The sequence below is a fragment of the Anopheles funestus genome, chromosome 3RL, assembly GCF_943734845.2.
Source record: "Anopheles funestus chromosome 3RL, idAnoFuneDA-416_04, whole genome shotgun sequence".
NCBI lineage: Eukaryota > Metazoa > Arthropoda > Insecta > Diptera > Culicidae > Anopheles > Anopheles funestus.
In genome coordinates this window covers 75547254-75567130 of record NC_064599.1, presented here as the reverse complement: position 1 = coordinate 75567130, position 19877 = coordinate 75547254, and the positions used below count along the sequence as shown (strand labels likewise).

Sequence of the window (19877 nt, the reverse complement as noted above, 5' to 3'; positions counted from 1 at the left end):
CTCTATTTTGAATCGAACCATGTTTTATCGTTGCAGATCGTTGGAGACCCTGAAGTTACGTTCTGGTCGTACATTGTCCTGCGGTCTTTCGGCGATGCGTTCCTGCTTGCCGTAATTGTACTGCTGAACGCGGCTACTATAATCGCAACACGTGAAACCTCTACCGGACGGGGTGACTTCGGGCGGCAGATTGTTTGGGGTGCGATCGGATGGGCTGTATCGTACTTTGCGCTTGGGTGGTTCTTCGAGACGTACTACGGATATGTCGGACTGGCACTGTTGGCCGCTTTAGTACTCCTGGTGTCGTCTGGAATGCCGCTTACTCCGCCCGAGATGTGGTGGCACACTAAATGCGGCATGGTCGCTATTCCAATGTCTGCCATTCGTCGTTACGGTCCCGAGTCGGCCGGTCTCTGTCTGGTGACACTGATCCTCGGTACGTTCTGGGCCGTACTCGATAACTATGAAGGTGTACTGGTGAAAACGTACGACATCCATCCTGCGGCGGATAGTTATTACGGTGAAGTGTGGAGTGCTTTTGTCGTGCTCGGAGCTTTGCTCACAATTCCAGCCCTTTGGTATGCAGAAAAGATTGTCGACTTCTGCGGTCACTCGAACATCCTGATCACCGCCATTACGACGTTTATCTTCCGCTTTTCACTGCTCGCCACGACTGAAGTTGCCTGGTGGCGTGTGATCATCGACTTCCTGTATCCGGTTACACTCGGACTCACCTGGCTGACGATCGTGTTCTACATGCGTCACATTATGCCGCGCCGTATCATTACCACCGGCCAAGCACTGCCCGTTATCTTTCACTTCTGTCTGGGTCGCTTCCTTGGTGCGCTCATCGGCATGTGGACGAACATTGATGATCTGATTGTCACGTTCCAGGCACTGGCGATCAGTGCGTGTATCATCTCCGTCCTGTATTTCCTACTTTACCATCTCGTGCTAGCACCGCGCTGTGCCGCCCGATTGCATCACGAACCGTCCGCCTCGGCCCTTAACATTACAGCACCGGATACGGGCAATGGGCACCAGCAGCAGACGGCTCTAGCACAACCGGTCCAGACGAACGGTAGCTACCAACCGCTTCGGATCTATCACAACTACCGTGGCCGAAAGGGTCACTTCCGTTACTAATCGCTGCACGAACTAAGCAGCCGTTAAAAGGCTCCGAGCTATACTAGTCCTCTTTAGACTACTGTTAGACCACGGTCCGGTGCATTCGCTAACCGTTAAAGCTCTCGTTCTTGTATGGTGCTTGTAAGGCTGGAGGCTGCCGCGAGAAAAAAAAATGTCAGAAAAGGGAAGAGGGAAACCATTCTGCTCTTGGACGAACATGGTACCAAAAAGGAATACAAACGATCTAAACATTAAATCTCCTAAACTCACTTAAAGCATTTGCTGGTGCGGCCAGCAGTGACTTTCAGTTGTCTTAAGTTATTTTCACTCAACCTGTTGTGGTCTTTTGAAACAAAAGTCACTTTAGCAGACGATTGGTTGATTTTGAAGCGAAGATTTGTCGGTCGGAATTATAAACAATTAAATCGTTAGCCGCTTTTTAGTGAAAGTGTCAACTTTCGGCCTTTGCATTGCAGACCATTGTGGACGTTTTTTCAGTTTTAGTTTAGTTAAGGAATACTTTCATAAGAAGAGTCATTCGTCTGGCGTCTCGGTGTACACCGTGAGTGTTCGGTAGGTTATTAAGATATTTTCCTTGTTTTTGTTTCCCTTCCAATGCTCTGAAAGCATTATTTAGTTTTACCCTTAGACTTACTAACGAAACGAACAACTCATTTGTAGACAATGAAACTCACCTATCAACATTTTCATTTTCGTTTCATTTTCATTCGCTCATAACTCATTTTAAACAGTTGAAAATAGAAACCACTTACACTACGTACAACAACCTGTTCGATTATCGAAGGAAAGGAAATGAATTTCCTCAAACAAATGCAAACCTTAACGACTCTCTGTGTATACCTGGAGAAGGAAACAAAAAGAATGATGATAATACAAGGAGGTACAATCTTTACGCTATCTATTTACACGCCTTACTCTATCAGTAAACAGAACAAAAACAAAAACCAAAACACGCCTTAAATGTTATGGAAGTCATTTACATCCTCGCGGTCGGAAAACAAACTGCAAAAAACTTTGGGAAACTGTTGAACCGGGATAGGGACAAAAGGGCAAAGGATGTTGGAATCGAGAATTGCTTCAAAAGCGATACACGCGCCTACCTTTGCTAGAGCCGCCTTCCTTTTAAAGCAAATAACGCATCGTTCTGGCCGACATGTTCCGGACGTTACACTTCCCAACACTGTGTATGGTTAAAAGATAACAAAAACTACTTTATATTTGTAAATAAAGCTAAGCAATAATCGGATGTGAGTGTCATGGTGCAGATAAAAACATTATCCGAAAATATTCTACCGACTGCAGATTTTAGCAGTTTTAAAGTGTTGTTAGCTAGAGTTGGAAGTTTATCAAAAAAAGGACCCAATTCAAATTTTTCGTTCGCCCAGAAAACCTCAATTATTCACTAGTTTTTCTCAACTGTGCTACGTTCAGGATATCCAGGAAAATGTTTTGTAGAATAATGACAAAAGAAGTATAATTTTGACTTTGCAGTTTATCATCGATCAGTCCCGGGTCCTGCCGCGGCCACTGATTCCGCACAGTGTTAAATCAACTGTTATTGGCAGAAAATATTTGCTAAAGTAAACAAATAATACAAACAAATAATATCGAACAACAATTTGATTAAATTAACCAGCAATAATATTAAAATTAATCGACCAAAGACCACATATTCCACAAGCGAATTGCTCCATTTTCCCTAAATGATCGCATTATTACCTTACATTGTTGAAACCCCTGTACCTTTGCCCGTCTTTCTAACATAAAGCGGAGATATGAGGTCGGATTTTGTAGAACGATCACCTATAAGATACAGAGAGATCATATCAATTTTTGGTACACTCTATCTTGACGATCGCTAGCATTGTTTGAAGTTCGGCCACTATTGAGAATCTAGTACCATAAAACACGTTCTTTAGGTCTCTCTCTCTCTTTCTCTTGTTGGCTTTTTAACGATCTCTAAGGTCACGGCGGCCATTTCTGGCTTACTAGACTTATTTTTACCACGTAGCCGGATAGTCAGTCCTTGCTACGGGGGGACGGTCCGGATGGGATTTGAACCCGGTCCGGCCGTGTGGACTGGCGCCGTTTATCACATGCACCACCGGGCCGCTGTATTCTTTAGGTCTATCAGTCTATCAGTCCAGGGCGAATACACTGGATTTGCTTTCCTTGATCTATTTCCCTAAAATCCCTATTCCCTTTTCCTCCCGTATTTCACTCCGATAGCAAACAAACAATGTTATGACACTTCCTTCCATCATCTAGTTCACTGCTGATTGGCGCTGTTGATTGATGCCACGTGCCGCAGACTCGTTAACGCTGACAGGTTGCCGTCCCAGACAATGCGGCGCGTTGGCAGAATTAGTGACACACCGTCTAAAACGCTGCTGTTGTTAGCTAGGTGTCACGGACAAGTCGATTAGATAACTAGTTGCGGTTAGTTTAGTAAAACTTCGTAAATTGAGAAGTGTGTTAAAAGGTAAAAAGGTTTTACCAAAAAGAAATATGTCTTTCTGCTTAAGAATTTTAAACATTGCAAATGGAACAAAACGATCACACACACACACATAAACCTCCACAACGAAACACCTTTGGACGAAACCTAAACAAAAACAACCTTCCCCTATGGTGAGCGACCGGGCGCCTCCATGCAGCACTCAAACGATCGACCCATCATCACCGGGGACTCATAACAAAGCGTGATCGTTATCGAGCGCATGCTCCCCAACCGTACGCTCCTAAGTGGTTTTGGTGGTTTTCGCGAGTGCCGCCACCGCCGTTCGGGCGGTTCGCATCCGAGAATAGTACGCTTCCGAGCGCAAAGTATCCGCCGTTAGTCCGCTCGAGACCATCTACGCGGTCTAAGCAGTGTGAAAACTAGGCCACACTTAGTAGCCAGTTGTGTGGCAGCGTGTCTATCTCGTGTGTGGGGTAAGAGTGTGGGTGTGTGTGTGTGTGTATGTTGGTGTGTATGTTCTCCATTTTTATGGAAAAGAAAGGAAAAAATTATCAACAAAGTTGTGGAATGTGTGAAACTGTCTATTTGAAATTCCATCCTCCGGCACAATTCATCCCTTTTTCCCCGCTGCGCTACTACGATCAGTGATCAGCCAAAAAAAAAGAAGTTGTTGTAGACGTTTCCGATCGGATCCGTTTTCCTTCGCAGTGGGGTTGGGAGAGATGAAAATTCGAACCAGACAGTTTCAGCTGAACGAGCTTGCTGTGGGTTATTTTTACATGCCAACTATCCTTTTCTCTCGTTCGCCCGCACGCTCTTTCTTGCGCACTGTGCGTATTGGAGACGGAAAGGAAATTTGCGCGTGAATGAAAAATAAACGCTAACAATGGTGACACCTGTCAGAAGTGGAGTTTGTGCGGGGAACGGAGCGTGGGTTTGTGGCAGCAGTGTATTGCAATTGCGTATGTGTGTGTGTGTGTTTGTATGTGTGTGAGTGTCCAGAAGCAAAAATGGTGAACACAATAAAACTGCCCTTGTGCTATCGTTTACAGTGAAATTGCATCAATTTGCAAACGACTGCCGCATTCATTCCATTTCCAGTAGATAATCCCGCCGCCGCCCTTTGAGGTAATTGCTTTGGTGACTTCCTTTCGGGATGTGCCCGCCGTGTGTGCGGCGTACGTTTGCAAACCGTGTCTCAAGTGGTGAAAAATTAACCCATCATCAGAGTAACAGGTCCGGGGTATTTACGTAAACCGCTTGCAAATATGTGTGTAGTACGAAAGAACGAAAAAAAAAACACATCGACACAAATCCGGTCTCTGTGCGCTCCTGTACCGTGCAACCGTCCACTAGCGGATCGAATCTCTTTGCGGATCAACCGTTTCGAACCGTGTGACACATACCGTGCCGGGGCTAAATTGGTGACGGGAAACCGGCGTGTGTGATAAAATTAAAAATCGAAAATTCCCCCACCGGCCAGTGGTAAAAACAACAAAAAAAAACCATGCATAAGAGATGAAGTGAAGGATGAAACTGCTGACAGTGAGAAACAGACACAAACACTAAATGCGATACGAAAGTAATTAAAACCTTTGCAGCGAAAGCGGTGGACAGTTTTTTTTTCATGTGTACACGAACTCTAGCCGCCATTGCGGACGGCACAGACCGATTTGCGGCAAACACCACGTGTTTGTGAGTGCGGGTGAACGCGGGAAACGTTCGCAGTCAGTAAATGTTGGTTCGTTTGGGGACAACTTAGCAAATAGCAAAACCTACGTAACGTTCCTTACCTTGCGCTGCTTCAAAACCCGGCTTGTTTTGACGTTAAACGTTACTGTCACGCTGGTAACGCTGGTTTACTACGATCGACGACGATATATGCATTGCCGAACCGATCGTCACAGTGTTGATGAAGTTGTTGTTCGAACGTTCTTTGTCTGCCATGCAGTTCTTGCTGAAATAGTTGTAGAATAAAAAAAAAAGAAAAGTTCCATTTTACTGGACCATTTCATCTAGTAAGCCACAGCAACCCCCACCCATGAATATTGGAATCAGCGCGAACAAAAAAAAAGTCAATGGTTGCTGCTTTGCACCGTGGTCAAAGAAAATGATATTTTATGTCACTAGATGCGCTTTCTTCTTTCATTCGCCGTGTGTCGGATGTGTCGGGGAGCGGGTTTTTTTTTTGCGACACGGTTCGGCTCGTTATTCAGTGTCAGTGCTTGTTGTTTGGGTTCGCTTAGGATGCTGATGATTGCTAAATTGTAGAAAATTGATAAATTTAGAAGCGACTTGCATGCGCACGGACCAAAAGGAACGCTCGGGGGAATGGGGGGGGGGGGGGGGGGGGGGGGGGGGGGCGGCGGTGTCGCAGCGAAACGGCGGCTAGGTGCTGATTATGAAATTTATTTGCCATCCTGCTGCCACCAGCAAAGCCGGGTAGTGCCGGTCCTCGGTGTAGGCCGAGATTGAAAATCCACCCACCCCAAAAGGCTGTTGGACGGGAGCGCGAACGGTCCCCGCGACATCCGTCCCAAATTTGCATTCTTGACAAGCTAAAACTCTCATCTAAGGAGGGATGAGAAACTGCAGCTCAAAGAGGGGGGGGTTGAGGTTGCTGCAATCTGGAAGTGGTTACTGATGGAGATTTACGGTTTTGACGATGAGTCGAGGAAGTTGGGTGAAGTGCACTGTGGTTGTACAGCTGATTTTCAAGGAGACCGTACACGACCCGAATCACCGTTGCTGTAGGGACGAGTTTCCATGGGGATTCTTGAACGGCTCATTTCACTAGATTAATTGCTACCGTAGTGAATAAAAACTTGTTCGACACGGTACACGGTGACCATGATTGGACTGTGGTTGAGAGATGTAGCACAACTGTGAAATACTATATTCAGCAGGTTTGATGGAGAGAGTGAAGACATTTTAATGCTTCTTTCGTACCTTTTAGTGATGTCTTCAACTACTTAATATAGTTAATTAAATCAATTTGAGTGTATTCTAAAAAAGAAGAGTTTTAACTCACTCTTTGAAGAGTTATAAAGAGTTGGTTTGAATAAGTGAATGAGTGAGTGACAAAGCTCAGTCATATTTATGCTTAGTGAGTTGAGGAGTTGACTACCAGTGAGTAAATTGCTAATCGCCGTGAAGAGTTAAATAAATCTAATCTAACTCATACAGGAGTGAGTTGCTGATCTCCGCAGTAGTGATGTGAATTTTAAGGTGGATCAAATGATCCGGGATTACCTTGGTATGGCGATGATCTAATCATCTTTATGATCTGAGATCACTTTTCTAAGGCATTATGATCTGATCTGATCTGCGATCACCATTGTAAGGCGTAGTTCATGCTTTGTATGGTGATGTGATCCGTTTTGATCCGGGATCACTTTTGTATGTGTTTTGTATGTGATCCGTAAATTTCATCGCTTTTATCATCGCGCATCTTTATATTGCAAATGACCCGTAAACATAATATTTTTGAAGATTAAAATAAACTCACTCACTGCTGAAATTTAACTCACTTTATTCAATATGAACGTTGGTAGGTCTTCTATATGACGGATCGATTAAATAATAGAGTTAGTAATGAACAAACCAAGCATACTCGTCTGAGTATAGAACGAAATCCTGAGGGGATTTGTGGGTTTTTTACTCAACTTTACGTAACTTTGACTATTTCGATATTAGACCTTGTGGCTGTCTCAACAGAGACACTGATTGTGAAATTAAATATAAGAAGAGAAGCATTTACCTACATATTTCTACTAAATATGTTTTAAAGTTTGGTCCTTTATTGCATTCCAACTCCCTACATTGGCGCTTATATGTCAGATGTTCTTTAACGTTATTGTACTAGTAACAAGAAAATTTGGTTTAGCTTTGGCGAGTACCGATCGTATCGTGTGAAATTATCACCATTAATTCATTAAGCCGCATAGTAGTACGATACGATTGTAGACAACAGAAAAGAAAAGATGATGAATCAATTGTCATGAAAATAAAAACCCCGCTTCATCCGGGGTGCCGGACACAAGCAAGCGCGCAGTAACACGATAAAACCGAGGGCAGAAAAATAATATTTCAAACTTTCCTACACATGAACGGCGCGAGGCATTAACTTGCCACATCAAAGCACATTCTCCCGTGGGATGGGACAAATTTTGTCACCATGTTTTAATGTCTATTTGCGGTTCCTTGGCAACGGTCACACGCTTGATGCTAATCTAGGTCAGGAAGCTTCGCCGTAGACAATCAATCGTTAAGTTGTTATAGATTTAGGTGTTAGCCAACTACTTCAGGCCGGCCTCAGGCCCCTCAAAATGCCGGCAATGGAGGAAAAATCGTCACTGTTTGAGAGCAAACACTGTCTCTCGCTCAAATGTGTTCTTTTCCTATTTTACGGAGGTAAGTTCCGAGGAGTAATGGCGCTGTGCTGGAAACATTTTACTTACCTCTATAAATCGGTTGAACGGTTTATTTACAGGCTTAGGATGCATCTATCCCTTCCTTCAGTCGAACATGGCCCAGAAGGGCTTTGCGTACAATGAGATCTACTCAATATCGGTCATTATTCCGCTGACGGCACTGCTCGGCCCGCTAGTCTTTGCGCTGCTCGTCGACAAGTGGGCAATCGGGAATGCGTTTGCCTATGGGAAGCGGTTGCGCATCCTTACCGCCATCACGATCATCGCGTCCATGGTACTGTACGTGCTGCTGATGTTCGCTGTCAGCAGGACGCCACCACCGGAGATGTGTCCACCGCAAGCCAGCTTCCTGTGCAATCGTAAGGGTGCGTTTATCGTGCAGGAGAAATGTTCCGAAAATGGCATCTGCCATGATTGGGCGGCAGACAAGGTTAGTAAGGGGGGAACGTGCTGTTAGTAGGGTTTCTTCTCCTGATCAGGTTCTAACGTTTGTTTGCTTCCATCAGACGGGAATGCTGAGCTTGGAGAACTGTACGTACAGCTGCCAGAAGGAGAATCAGTTCGAAAGTACCTGCTACTCGCGCCATGCAAAATCGGCCCAGATGGCGGCATGGTTGCGAGAGCAGGAAGACGCACAGGACAATGATGAGGGTGCGGTACTAGATTTGGGCAGTGGACAGGGTACAATCGAGCGCGATTCGGACGGTGATGGCATCCCGGACAATCTCGATACGGATGATGATAACGATGGTATCCCTGATTCCCGCGATCCAGACTCGAGCAATGATCTGGACGGTGATGGTATACCGAACGAGCTAGATCCCGATGATGACAACGATGGCATCCCGGACGAAAAGGATGACGACGATGATAATGATGGAATTCCGGATGATCAGGACGTGGACGATGATAATGATGGCATCCCGGACACGTTGGAGGGTAAGGCCAAGTCGAACGATTTGGACGGGGACGGTATACCGAACGATCAGGACCCGGACGACGACAATGATGGCATCCCGGACACGGAGGACGATGATGATGATAATGATGGCATTCCGGATGACGAGGATCTGGATGATGATAATGACGGTGTACCGGATGCGTTGGAAGGAAAGGCCAAAACAAACGATCTGGACGGTGACGGCATACCGGACGATCAGGATACGGATGATGATAATGATGGAATACCGGATGAGGAGGACGATGATGATGATAACGATGGCATACCGGATGCTGAGGATGTGGATGATGACAATGATGGTATTCCGGATGTGCTAGAGAGTACGCCCCGATCGAATGATCTCGATGGCGATGGCATCCCCAACGAGTTGGACGATGATGATGATAATGATGGTATTCCGGATGCGGAAGATCCGGACGATGACAATGATGGCATTCCGGATGATCTGGATGTCGATGATGACAACGATGGTATACCGGATGCGCTGGAGGGCAAGGCAAAGTTTAACGATCTAGACGGCGATGGCATTCCGAACGATTTGGATCCGGATGATGATAACGATGGTATACCGGATGCGGAGGACAAGGACGATGATAACGATGGTATCCCGGACGATCAGGACCACGATGATGACAATGACGGTGTGCCGGACGCACAGGATCGCTCCAATGCGAACGATCTGGATGGGGATGGTGTGCCAGACGCGGAAGATGACGATGATGATAATGACGGTATACCGGATGCGGAAGATCCGGACGATGACAATGACGGTATCCCGGATGAGGATGATCCGGATGATGATAATGATGGCATTCCGGACGAGCTGGAGGGTAGACCGATCACGCACGATCTGGACGGTGACGGTATACCGGACGATGAAGATCCGGACGATGATAATGACGGTATCCCGGACACGGAGGACGATGATGATGATAACGATGGTATACCGGACTCGGAGGATGTGGACGATGATAATGACGGTATACTGGATGTGCACGATCCTGGTCAGCGTAGCAAGAACGACCTAGACGGTGATGGCATCCCGAACGATGAGGATCCGGACGATGACAATGATGGCATACCGGACGATCAGGACAGTGACGATGACAACGATGGCATACCGGACGTGGACGACGACGATGATGACAATGATGGTGTACCGGACAGCCAGGAGACGGTAATCGTACCGACAGCCATCGTGTGTGCCGACGCCGATGAGGAGGATGAGATCTGTCATACGTACAGTGAGGGCATCATACAGGTGAAGGCCACGTTTGATGCGCACAACGAAAGGGACGATGGCGATGAGTGCAGCTATCCGTTAGGTACGTGTTCTACTTCTTTAGTTGAAGTTTCCTTCGTAAATGTGTCTGGTGATTTTGTTTTGCTCCTCCTCACGCAGATGGTTTCCGATGCCCACTGGATAAGGCCTGGGTGAAGGCACAACAGGCTGGATGTAAACCGGTCGTCCAGTGTGATATCGCTGACCCCTACGAAGACGGCGAGAGTCTGCTGTACGGTACCACCTGCGATGGTGTAAGTAGCCGGACAGAGTTAAATGACTGGAGTCGAACGGCTAACGGTCTCGTTGCGTTCTTTTCTCCAACAGGACGAGGACAACGATGGTGACGATGATGAGGGTGATTCGACCTTCTACTATTACCTGTCCATCCGCTCGCTGCTGGACTTTTTCCTGCTCAGCGGATTGACGCTGCTGAACACGATCATCGTCATCGTAACGCGCGATCAGTCCACGTCCGGTGTCGCTGACTTTGGTCGGCAGCTTGTTTGGGGTGCCGTTGGGTGGATCATCTTCTTCAACGACGACTACGAGCAGCCGTACATGCTGTTCGTGCTGCTGTACACAACGGCCGCCGTCATCCTGCTCAGCCCGCTCAAGATGGACCTTTCGCCGGCGGAAGAGTGGTGGCAGCTGCGTACCGTGCCACAGAAGTTTGTGTCGGTACCGGCGTGCCGCAAATACCTACAGCGCTGTTGGCTTCCGTTCCTGGTTGCGATCGGTCTCGGATCGCTCTGGAGCATGATCGATTCGATTGACGAATCACACATGACCAACCTACCGACGAACGATGCCGATGAAGGTGACGATCCGAAACAGCAGTCGACCATATTTCAGACCCTTGTCCGTACGGTGCTGCTTGCCGGTGACTTGCTAGCCATCCCGGTACTGATCTACTCGCGACACATCATCGAGGTGTTCGGTACGTGCAAGATTCTGGTCGGTGCGTTCCTCTCCCTCGTCCTGCGCTTTATCCTGTTGGCCATTTTGGATTACGCGCTGTGGGACGTCGTTGAGGATTGGCTGCTACCAACAACGCTGGGGCTTACCTGGGTCACACTGGTACTGTACTTCCGCGAACAGTTGCCCCGCAAGGTGTCAGCACTTGCGCAGGCCCTACCCGTGATAGCGCATTTCGGCTTTGGACGCTTTTTCGGAGCACTGATCGGTATTGAGCATCATTACCAGCGGTTGGAGAATGATTACGAAATCTTAGCCGGCGTACTGTTCGGTCTGACTATCATCAGCGTCGTATTATACCGCTACCGAGACATTGTGCTCACCTACCTGGGCCAGTACATCCCAGCATTAAAGCCCGGCCAAGCGAATGGTGCCGCGTCAAAGACCAAAGGAGAAACGAACGTTTAATCCAGCACAAACACACACGCGCGCAACGAATACTGCGCACCTTTGTGAAGTCATCGGGAAAATTGTGTTATATACCGGAAGGAATTGTTAAGTGTTGCATTAGTGGCCAAATTGTTAACGTAATAAATAGTTTAACGAAAGGTAGCCGTGTACTGAGGAGTTGGACGCTAGCGCTTAAATTTATCGTCTGTTTTGGGTTTCTTCTTTTTTTTCCATAGTTAATCGCAATCTACTGACAAGTTCACTGACACTACCTTCGATGTGCTTCAGGGTGTTTAGTTTCCAAACTTTTTTTTTGATCTTCCTGTAAATCATAGAAAGAAAAATCCTTCGCTCACACACCGGACAAGTCTTCCTTCGCTTGGTGTACCAGTCGTCTTTTGGTCGCAAAAAGGGCAATTCCAATCATCTGTTGTGTTTAGAACGCGATCTTCACACCGTACTCATAACTCGCTACTAGTTTGAATGATTTAATATTTCGTATTCAGATTTATTGTATTCATTTATCATACATGTGAGAAAAGTTATTCGTTACAGTACTGAATAACTCCCTATGGCTAAGCACAGCTTAGGGATGTACATCGATAGGATTACCTTTAACCTACGCTTATGATGGTGTGTAGCGAAACTTACTGATTATATTCTACAGTAAAAGGGTAGTAATCGATAATACAGGTCATATTCGTAAGCTATAATCTGCGAGCAAGAGTTGAACCAAAAACAAAAAACAAATTACAGAGAAAGTGGTTCCGAAATTTAACTATTTGTCGAATCTACTTCCATCGCTGTATGCACCTCCGTATCTTCCTCCTGTGCAGTAGTGTCGGGTGGATTAGTAAAATGCACATCTTTGCATTCGTCCTTTCCCTCTTTCTCTTTCAAGCCTACCGCCTGTTCAGCAGCAGTATCGGTTGGATTGGTAAAATGCATCTCTTCACCACCTTCCTTCACTTCCTTCTCTTCGACCGGTTCTAGACTAACTCTAGACTCGCTGGAACCACTAGCATGTGATTCGTTCGATGTATCTTTACTACTGCTACTAAGCACCTCTTCTTTACCCTGTTTTTCGCCACTTTCTGCAATGGTATGGCCTAGGGAATTTTTCTCCTCGTTTGGACTATCTTGCGAAAGCTGCTCATTTGAAGAATCTTGGAATAGATCATCAGTGGATCGTTGCACCTCTTTGCTTACTTCATCGGTACTAACCGAGCACTGGCGGTTCGTTTCATTGTCGTCAGCAGTTGTGCAATCTTTAGCGATTTGTGGAGGGTCAGTTTGTTCCGAATGTGCCTCACAAGGTTTCGCATCTTTTACCACTTCAACCACAGGAGTTTCCTGTTCCTTCTCCAACTCTTTTGTATGCTTTCCAAGAGAACTAGACAATTCAATATCATGCAAATTCTCTTCATCCGTAATTTCCATGGGTTGTTCATCTTCCTTTTCAACGAGAGGAACATCAACCGATGATGACTGCACATCAGAGTCTACGTCCATTGGTTCATGCTCAGGTGTTTCTATTTCCGAACTTTGATTGGAAATCTCATTCTCACGACCAATATCATTCGGAACTGGTTGCTCAGCTAGCTCATTCGTAACGCTTTCGCTACTGTCAAGTGGTTCCTTATCTACATTCTGTAGTTTATGCGAAACACTGCTAGTTTCTACTTCTTCAGTATCAACAGCTTTCGTATGTTTGTCCTTGCCGGTGAAATCACTCTCCTCTTCCTCCTTTCCCTCCTCCTCATCATCCTCCTTTCCTTTCTTCTCATCATCCTCCTTACCTCCCTCCTTGTCTTCCTTCTCACCTTCCACCTTGTCATCCTGCTCATCTTCCTCCTTGCCTTCCTTCTCGCCTCCCTTCTCATCTTCCTCCTTTCTTTTTGCTTCTTTCTTTTCCTTCTCTTCTGATGCATCAGCAAGTGATAAATCGTCCGATGGGTTTGTTTCTTGCTCTACATTTTTATCGTCAGCTGATGTCTGCGGACAGGTGGACTGTTCCTTGACTGGATCAATGGTCTGATCCTTTACAACAGACGATGCCTCTTCTTTTGGTGAATCAGACGATTGTTCAGCCATTTCTGCACTTTGTGCACCATCTTCTTCACTTCCATCACCTTCACGTAGAACGGTATTGTTAGTATCACTTTCATCGCTGCTATCCAACAGATCGATAGCTTCTATTGGTTCATTCACGTTCTGCTCCTTTGTACAATAAGACTCTTTATTCTGTTGCTCACTGGAATCTTCAGATTCCACTGCTGCTCCGGTGCCGTCACCCTGACTATTGGGCTTTGCTTTATTTTCTTCACATGTGTTTTCCAATGTTGATTCCCGTTCATCGTGGTCATGCGGCTCATCGTGGTCATGCGTCGTGCTCAATTGTTTCTCCGTATCCTGCATGGCGTATTCAGAGTCATACTGCATATCAGAACTATCGCTATGGTAGCTATCATCAGCCGCATCCATTAGGTTTAAAATTTCACAGCTGCTCCCCTTGGACGAGTGTTCTAACTCATCCAGCAGCGATGTGTCATTGTCACCACCTTTACCACCTTCTGTTCCGGATATAGTTTCTAGCAACTCTTTTTGGCACGAATCCTCTGTCGACTCTAATAACTCCGTATTGGCGTTTGCAGATTGGTTGTTCTTATCGTCATTTTTGTCAACACTTTCAGCGGTTTGTTTGTCTGTATCACGCCTGCTGACTGTAGTGGTTTTATCAACGCTACTTTCGGGCTCGGAATCTTTTGAACCTTTTTGTTGTTTTTCCGTTTGGGCAACATCATCTTCCATCGGTTCAGTGGTTTCCTTTGGTTCGTTTGAATTCTGCTTTAATGTTACTTCATCGCTGCTTGTGTGTATATCCAACAGCTCTGATACTTCCTTGTCGGATATTTCGATCAGCTCCACCTGTTCATCTTTACTTTCCACGCTGGTCTGAAGTTCGTTATTCCCATGAACAGCTAAAATTAAAAATATACAGGACCATATTAATATAAAAATTAATATGATGATAATGAGATAAAAGAAAAATATAATTCACAAGTAAACAGAATACTGTTACACACTGCTCTTCGAAATGTAAACATTGACAAATAAAACGATGTGTAACACTTCAATCGTAAATATGTTTTCCTTTACGCATTACGACCAAAGGCCGAAGTACTGTTAAGAACTCGAAGAACTGACTCGAATTATAAATATATTAATTTGCTCAAACCCTGTTCATTCAGATGCCGGAAAAATTCCTTATCATTAAACTGGTGACTTTTCATCGAGCAGATATTCTTGCTGGTTGAGGTTAACTGCCAAAAAGATAAAGGTTCCTATCATTAGGCACCATTTATTCGAAATCCCTTTACGGCTATTTATCAATATACACTAATTTTTAAATTCGATGTTTATATTTCAAAAAAAAAAAAAAATAAATCGTAAATCAATAATACATATTTAAACAAAGAAACGATCACTTACCAGATTTGCTGGGCGAATCATCGACCTCATTCTCGGCAAGTTTCCCACGGTTTGTGCCTACATCGGATGAAGTTGTATCTTCATCCCGCGAATCCTGATGATCCTTTGTGCGTGTGATACCTTCAACAGGGTCGGATGATGACAAGACCTGACTGTCTTTTTGACTGTTTTCCGATTCTTTACCGCTTTCCGTCACGCTACTCGAAGTTGCGGCTTCGATTTCAGGAGACTTTGAAGGCGTGTTGACAACGCCGAGCAAATTCCAAGTTACCCGGATGTCTCCCACCGTAATCGACTGTACGTGCTGCTGCTCATTACTGTCCGTGGCGACGTTCTCCTGTTTTGTTTGTTCCACCGTACTGTCCTTACTGGGTGGTGCTTCATCATCCGAATCGACTTCAATAACCGTTTGCGGCTGCTCAATGATCTTGCAATCGTCATCTTCCTCATTCTCGCTCTGGCTGTCCTGTTCCTTGTTGCAATTGACCATCCTGTCACCAACCATTACAAAATCGGAATCCTGCGTAAAGCCCATATTCTTAACGTCATTTACGCAGCGATCATGCAACGTTTTGAAGCGCCCAATACCGTACGTTACAAGGTAAGACAAATGGATGAACAATTCCTTCAGATCATGGAGGTTGCGCACATTGTTGTACGCTTTGGAATTCACTAGCGTGGCAACCTTTGCGAGAATGTGCTTACAGATCTCTGCACCCGCCAGCATTGCCTTTTCGAAGTCCTTCCGGGAATTGCCAAGCTGAGTATTTTCGTGTGGTCCGTTCACGAGTCCACTCAGCAAACTCACCACCGAATACGGATGCAACTCTGACTGGGTAGAATCTGGAGTACCTTGTACGACTGCTGCATTCGGCAGGGAATTAGCAGACTGTCTGGCACCCCCACTTACTGGTTGAAGTGTAGGCAATGGGTGACGCTGCGGTGGGTACTGCTGCATTCGTATAGGCGTTAGTTGTGGCACACGCTGACCTGGTGACGGACCTTGTTGTTGCTGGTTGCGGTGCAGCTGCTGTGTATATTGTTGACTCTGCATGTTTACATGTTGCTGTAAATGCTGCTGCTGCTGTTGTTGCAACTGGTAGCGCTGCTGCTGCTGCTGCAAATGTTGCTGTTTTTGCAATTGCTGCTGCTTTTGCAATTGCTGCTGCTGCATGCGCTTCAACTGTTGATCTTGGCCGTTACGAACGACTATCGAACCTACTGGCTGCTGCTGCACCTGGACATTATTGTTTAGTAGCAAACGAGCGGTTGGAATTGGAACAATACCACCGGGCGGCATCGGTAGAACGGCGTTCGCGGCACCCGCGGGTGATGACTGTTTGGCAGCCGTATCCGTTGCAGCCGCATTTTCCGATGGTTGCCTACGCACGACTATTACCTTACCGTTCGGTAATCGATACGTGCCCTGCTGGCTGGCCGTTTGCAGATCGATCCGATAACCTTCGAATGTTGTGTACAACGGTGTGGATGTATTCGATTGCCTTTGAGCTGCTAACGACGGCACGCGTACCGTATGCGATACGGTTTCTTGCTTTAAAGCGGCGTCCGACATGCCGCCCGTCAGTGTAGAATTCAAAAGGACTCCCCTCTTCGACGGTATGCTAACCGCCAAATTACGTGGCATCGATTGATGCAGGATAGCTTTTTGCTTCGGGATATTAGTCTTGGTAGCATTACCCGTGGAAACATTGCCTATGGACAGTGGCATCATACTAGCGACGGGCGAATTGTTCAACCCGGGTTTGTTTGCTGGTTTGGGAGCAATCGGTATGGGTGTTTGTGTTTTAGTGCCGACCGAAACAATTTGGGGCCGGGACACCGTTTTAACACCCGCAGTGCTTTCATCAGATAACATGCTCATTATGTCCGGCGTGCAGACCACTTCGTTATTACCGATGCGCTTTTTCTTTGCCGGTGGTGCAGACGTTGTAGGCGATTTGTTGTCAAACGTTACCGCTTTCGGCTGTTTTTTCTGCGCGCTGCCTGCTGATGCCTTTCCTGATGAAGTGGGTTTCATCATCGCAGATGAAGTACTTGGCATAGCAGCTGGTGACGGTGACGTTGTCTCTTCCGCATTCAGGCTTAAGTTCCCCAGAATGGAATGTGTTAGCTGAGGCATACCGTCGACTGAGGCGATCGAAAATGATGCAGAGCTATCTTCCGAAGATGTCCTCTTCGATCCGGCTTCACCGTACGTGCGTTTGACCGTTGCTTTCTTCGGTACTGATGATCCCGCCGGGATGCTTCCTTTCGAACGATTCGCGCCTTTACCCTGACAACAGTACGTACGGTCCTGTTTCATCAGTGCGTTAATAGTGTTGATGGATAGCTGCTGGTTTTTTAAATTCCTGAGAGTAATGAACTTTGTTAGATGGTACGGTAAACGGTTGAACATCTCGTTCACTTACTTTTTTTCCTTCTCGATAAAGTTCTTCAGCGCCCAGTGCTGGGCACGCAGTTGCCACAAAATGTTCGGAGCACAGCTGAAGCAGTGCCAGTTTTCGTTCTCCACGATGTCACGCACGCACTCCTTGGACAAATTTCGCGTGATGCATTTCTTGCAGAAAACATACGGGCACCGTGAGCAGCAATAAACTTCCCCGCCTTGGCCACACCAGCGGCAGTAAAGCTCGCTGCCATCTTCACCCTTATCGAACTCGCCACTGTTGTAGAAGGTGTGACAGCTACGGCAGTGGGTTAATCGCAGCACTGGATGCATCCGAATGATCGCTTCCGATACCGGAGCCGTTCCGATGTGCAAGTCGCATGAAGTGCAGTGTACCTTGCGGTCGACGATCTTGCTTACGTTGGGAAAAACGCGCATGTAGAACTGCTTCTCCTCGTCCTCCGTATCATTATCAAACGTCAACCGAAATCCTTATCAAACGAAGAAACATTTCAAAATTATTACTAATATTATATTACGTCCCAGTATGATGGTAAACAACAAAATTGGTATTGTAAATCTTCATTTGCCATCTTCATATCAAAACCAAATTCAAATGAAACCGATCAAAGCAATCGTTGTATTGTTCTTCAGTACAGTATTACAGGGAATGAATTCGTTCAGGGAATAGTCGGTTCTGTATTTTTACATGACCGCAAAAACTCAAGTGAAAAATATTTATTTAAACTACCGATATTAATTTAGCAGCATTATGAGATAAAATTAGTATTTATTTTAATATCCTTGCACACACCAAGATGCAGCGCGTTCACACAAATAGTAAAGGGCTAGAAATACGAATATGAGTTCAGCGATAAAATACTGTAGTGTTGAAATATTTTAACCTGCACTGTAATCAGAGCTGGAACTGCATACTGTACGGAACAGCTAGGCACATTAATTTCGCTGCTATCCAAAAACCTTTCATAGCTGCTTTGTTTTATTTAAATTTACATTCAGCATAATTTTATCAACAAGGTGCGGTGCCTTTAAAACTATTTGTTGCAAATACCGCACATGTCCGTTCTGACTTACCGTCTTCATCGTAATATTCCGCTGGCATTTTGACGGTGTCAAAACGAGTTTAATCTTTTTCTGTATTCGGTTGTTTCACTGCACCGTTGGGCACTTGAAAACTTGCAAATAGTTTATGTTCCGCCCGGCGAGATTGCTTTCTTCTTGAACAATTCCAAAGCACACAAATGGTTCGTCACTCATCAAACCAATTTGCACTACCTGAATCCCTAAAGATGGAGTCCGATCGAAGCGCGTCACAAAAAGGCAGACAATTCGCAGCTCTTCGACCCGTTCTGACGTTGTTACGAACACTATGCTGCATTTTACAACAAACTTTTATACCCTTGGTGGGTGTATTGGTGTGAAAACGGGAGTAAACAGTGCGACCGATCGATTGCTTGCGAGTATGACAGGGACGCCTGCCATGACAAGCCGATGTCAAGATGGCGAGTTCACGAAATATGAACGATGACAGCTGTCAACTGTCACAAAAATGACATCAAGAAACAAACTTTCCCTTCATCCCGCTTCCTTACCTTATTCTGATTTACCATTATATAATATTGCTTTATTAATACAATGTGCGTAATATGATTTTATCTTAGTATTATCGTCTTTAATTCAGGCAATACTTGATCGTGACAGATGCTGTTTCGATTTTGCAGGCTAAAATGATGCCACGTTGAATGTACTCATTCGATGACTCTTCAGCCTATTTTCTTTTCCGACTCATGAATAGCTGTTAGTTGCATGTATAAATATTGGGTATTTATTCTTGTACAACATCATGATATAAGGGGGAGAGGCCATTTTAATCAATTTTTTATGTATGATCTGATGTGAGATGGACCCATGGGTGACAGAAAAACGGTCTATGTATACATTATCGGTATGCTTAATAAGATCGTAAAAGTATAAATTACGGAACCTTGAATAGCATGCGGGGTGGCCCGGTGGTGCATTTGATAAACGGCGCCAGTCCACACGGCCGGACCGGGTTCAAATCCCATCCGGACCGTCCCCCCGTAGCAAGGACTGACTATCCGGCTACGTGGTAAAATAAGTCTAGTAAGCCAGAAATGGCCGGCGTGACCTGTAGGGTCGTTAAGCCAAGAAAAAAAAAAAAAAAAAATAGCATGCAATATGATGCTCATTGTAGTTCTCTGTGCAATAACTTCCATAGCTCGAAACACATCAGGATCCAAAAATGAGAAAGTTTGTACAGGTAGCTATTAAACCAGTTCTGG

At 45.6% G+C, this 19877-nt stretch overlaps 3 protein-coding genes across 12 annotated transcripts in view; 2 read left to right on the top strand and 1 right to left on the bottom strand.

Moving 5' to 3' along the window:
* LOC125766986 (uncharacterized) overlaps window positions 1–2395 on the top strand; it is a 29466-nt gene extending 27071 nt beyond the window's left edge. For all 7 annotated transcript variants that reach the window (XM_049433159.1, XM_049433164.1, XM_049433162.1 and 4 more), the window contains one exon: window positions 37–2395. In XM_049433159.1, coding sequence (XP_049289116.1) covers window positions 37–1146 — 1110 coding nt within the window. In that variant the 3' untranslated portion in view covers window positions 1147–2395. The remainder of the gene's footprint in view (window positions 1–36) is intronic.
* A 1557-nt stretch (window positions 2396–3952) lies between these two features.
* LOC125766963 (uncharacterized) lies at window positions 3953–11851 on the top strand. 4 transcript variants are annotated; one of them, XM_049433104.1, is made up of 7 exons: window positions 3959–4083; window positions 4663–4738; window positions 7847–8023; window positions 8103–8473; window positions 8550–10329; window positions 10407–10540; window positions 10614–11851. In XM_049433104.1, exons 3-7 carry the CDS (start codon window positions 7939–7941, stop codon window positions 11670–11672), a joined length of 3429 nt encoding a protein of 1142 aa, XP_049289061.1. In that variant the 5' UTR covers window positions 3959–4083; window positions 4663–4738; window positions 7847–7938; the 3' UTR covers window positions 11673–11851. The 4 variants fall into 4 exon arrangements, with proteins under 4 accessions (XP_049289060.1, XP_049289061.1, XP_049289062.1 ...); XM_049433103.1 differs by lacking the exon at window positions 4663–4738 and having other exon boundaries at window positions 3953–4083; XM_049433105.1 differs by lacking the exon at window positions 4663–4738 and having other exon boundaries at window positions 3965–4095.
* A 281-nt stretch (window positions 11852–12132) lies between these two features.
* LOC125766949 (putative mediator of RNA polymerase II transcription subunit 26) lies at window positions 12133–19067 on the bottom strand. The gene is made up of 4 exons (XM_049433070.1): window positions 18649–19067; window positions 17576–18044; window positions 15147–17515; window positions 12133–14635 (listed from the first exon to the last, which is right to left on the bottom strand). Exons 1-4 carry the CDS (start codon window positions 18674–18676, stop codon window positions 12429–12431), a joined length of 5073 nt encoding a protein of 1690 aa, XP_049289027.1. The 5' UTR covers window positions 18677–19067; the 3' UTR covers window positions 12133–12428.
* Between the last annotated feature and the right edge of the window lie 810 nt (window positions 19068–19877).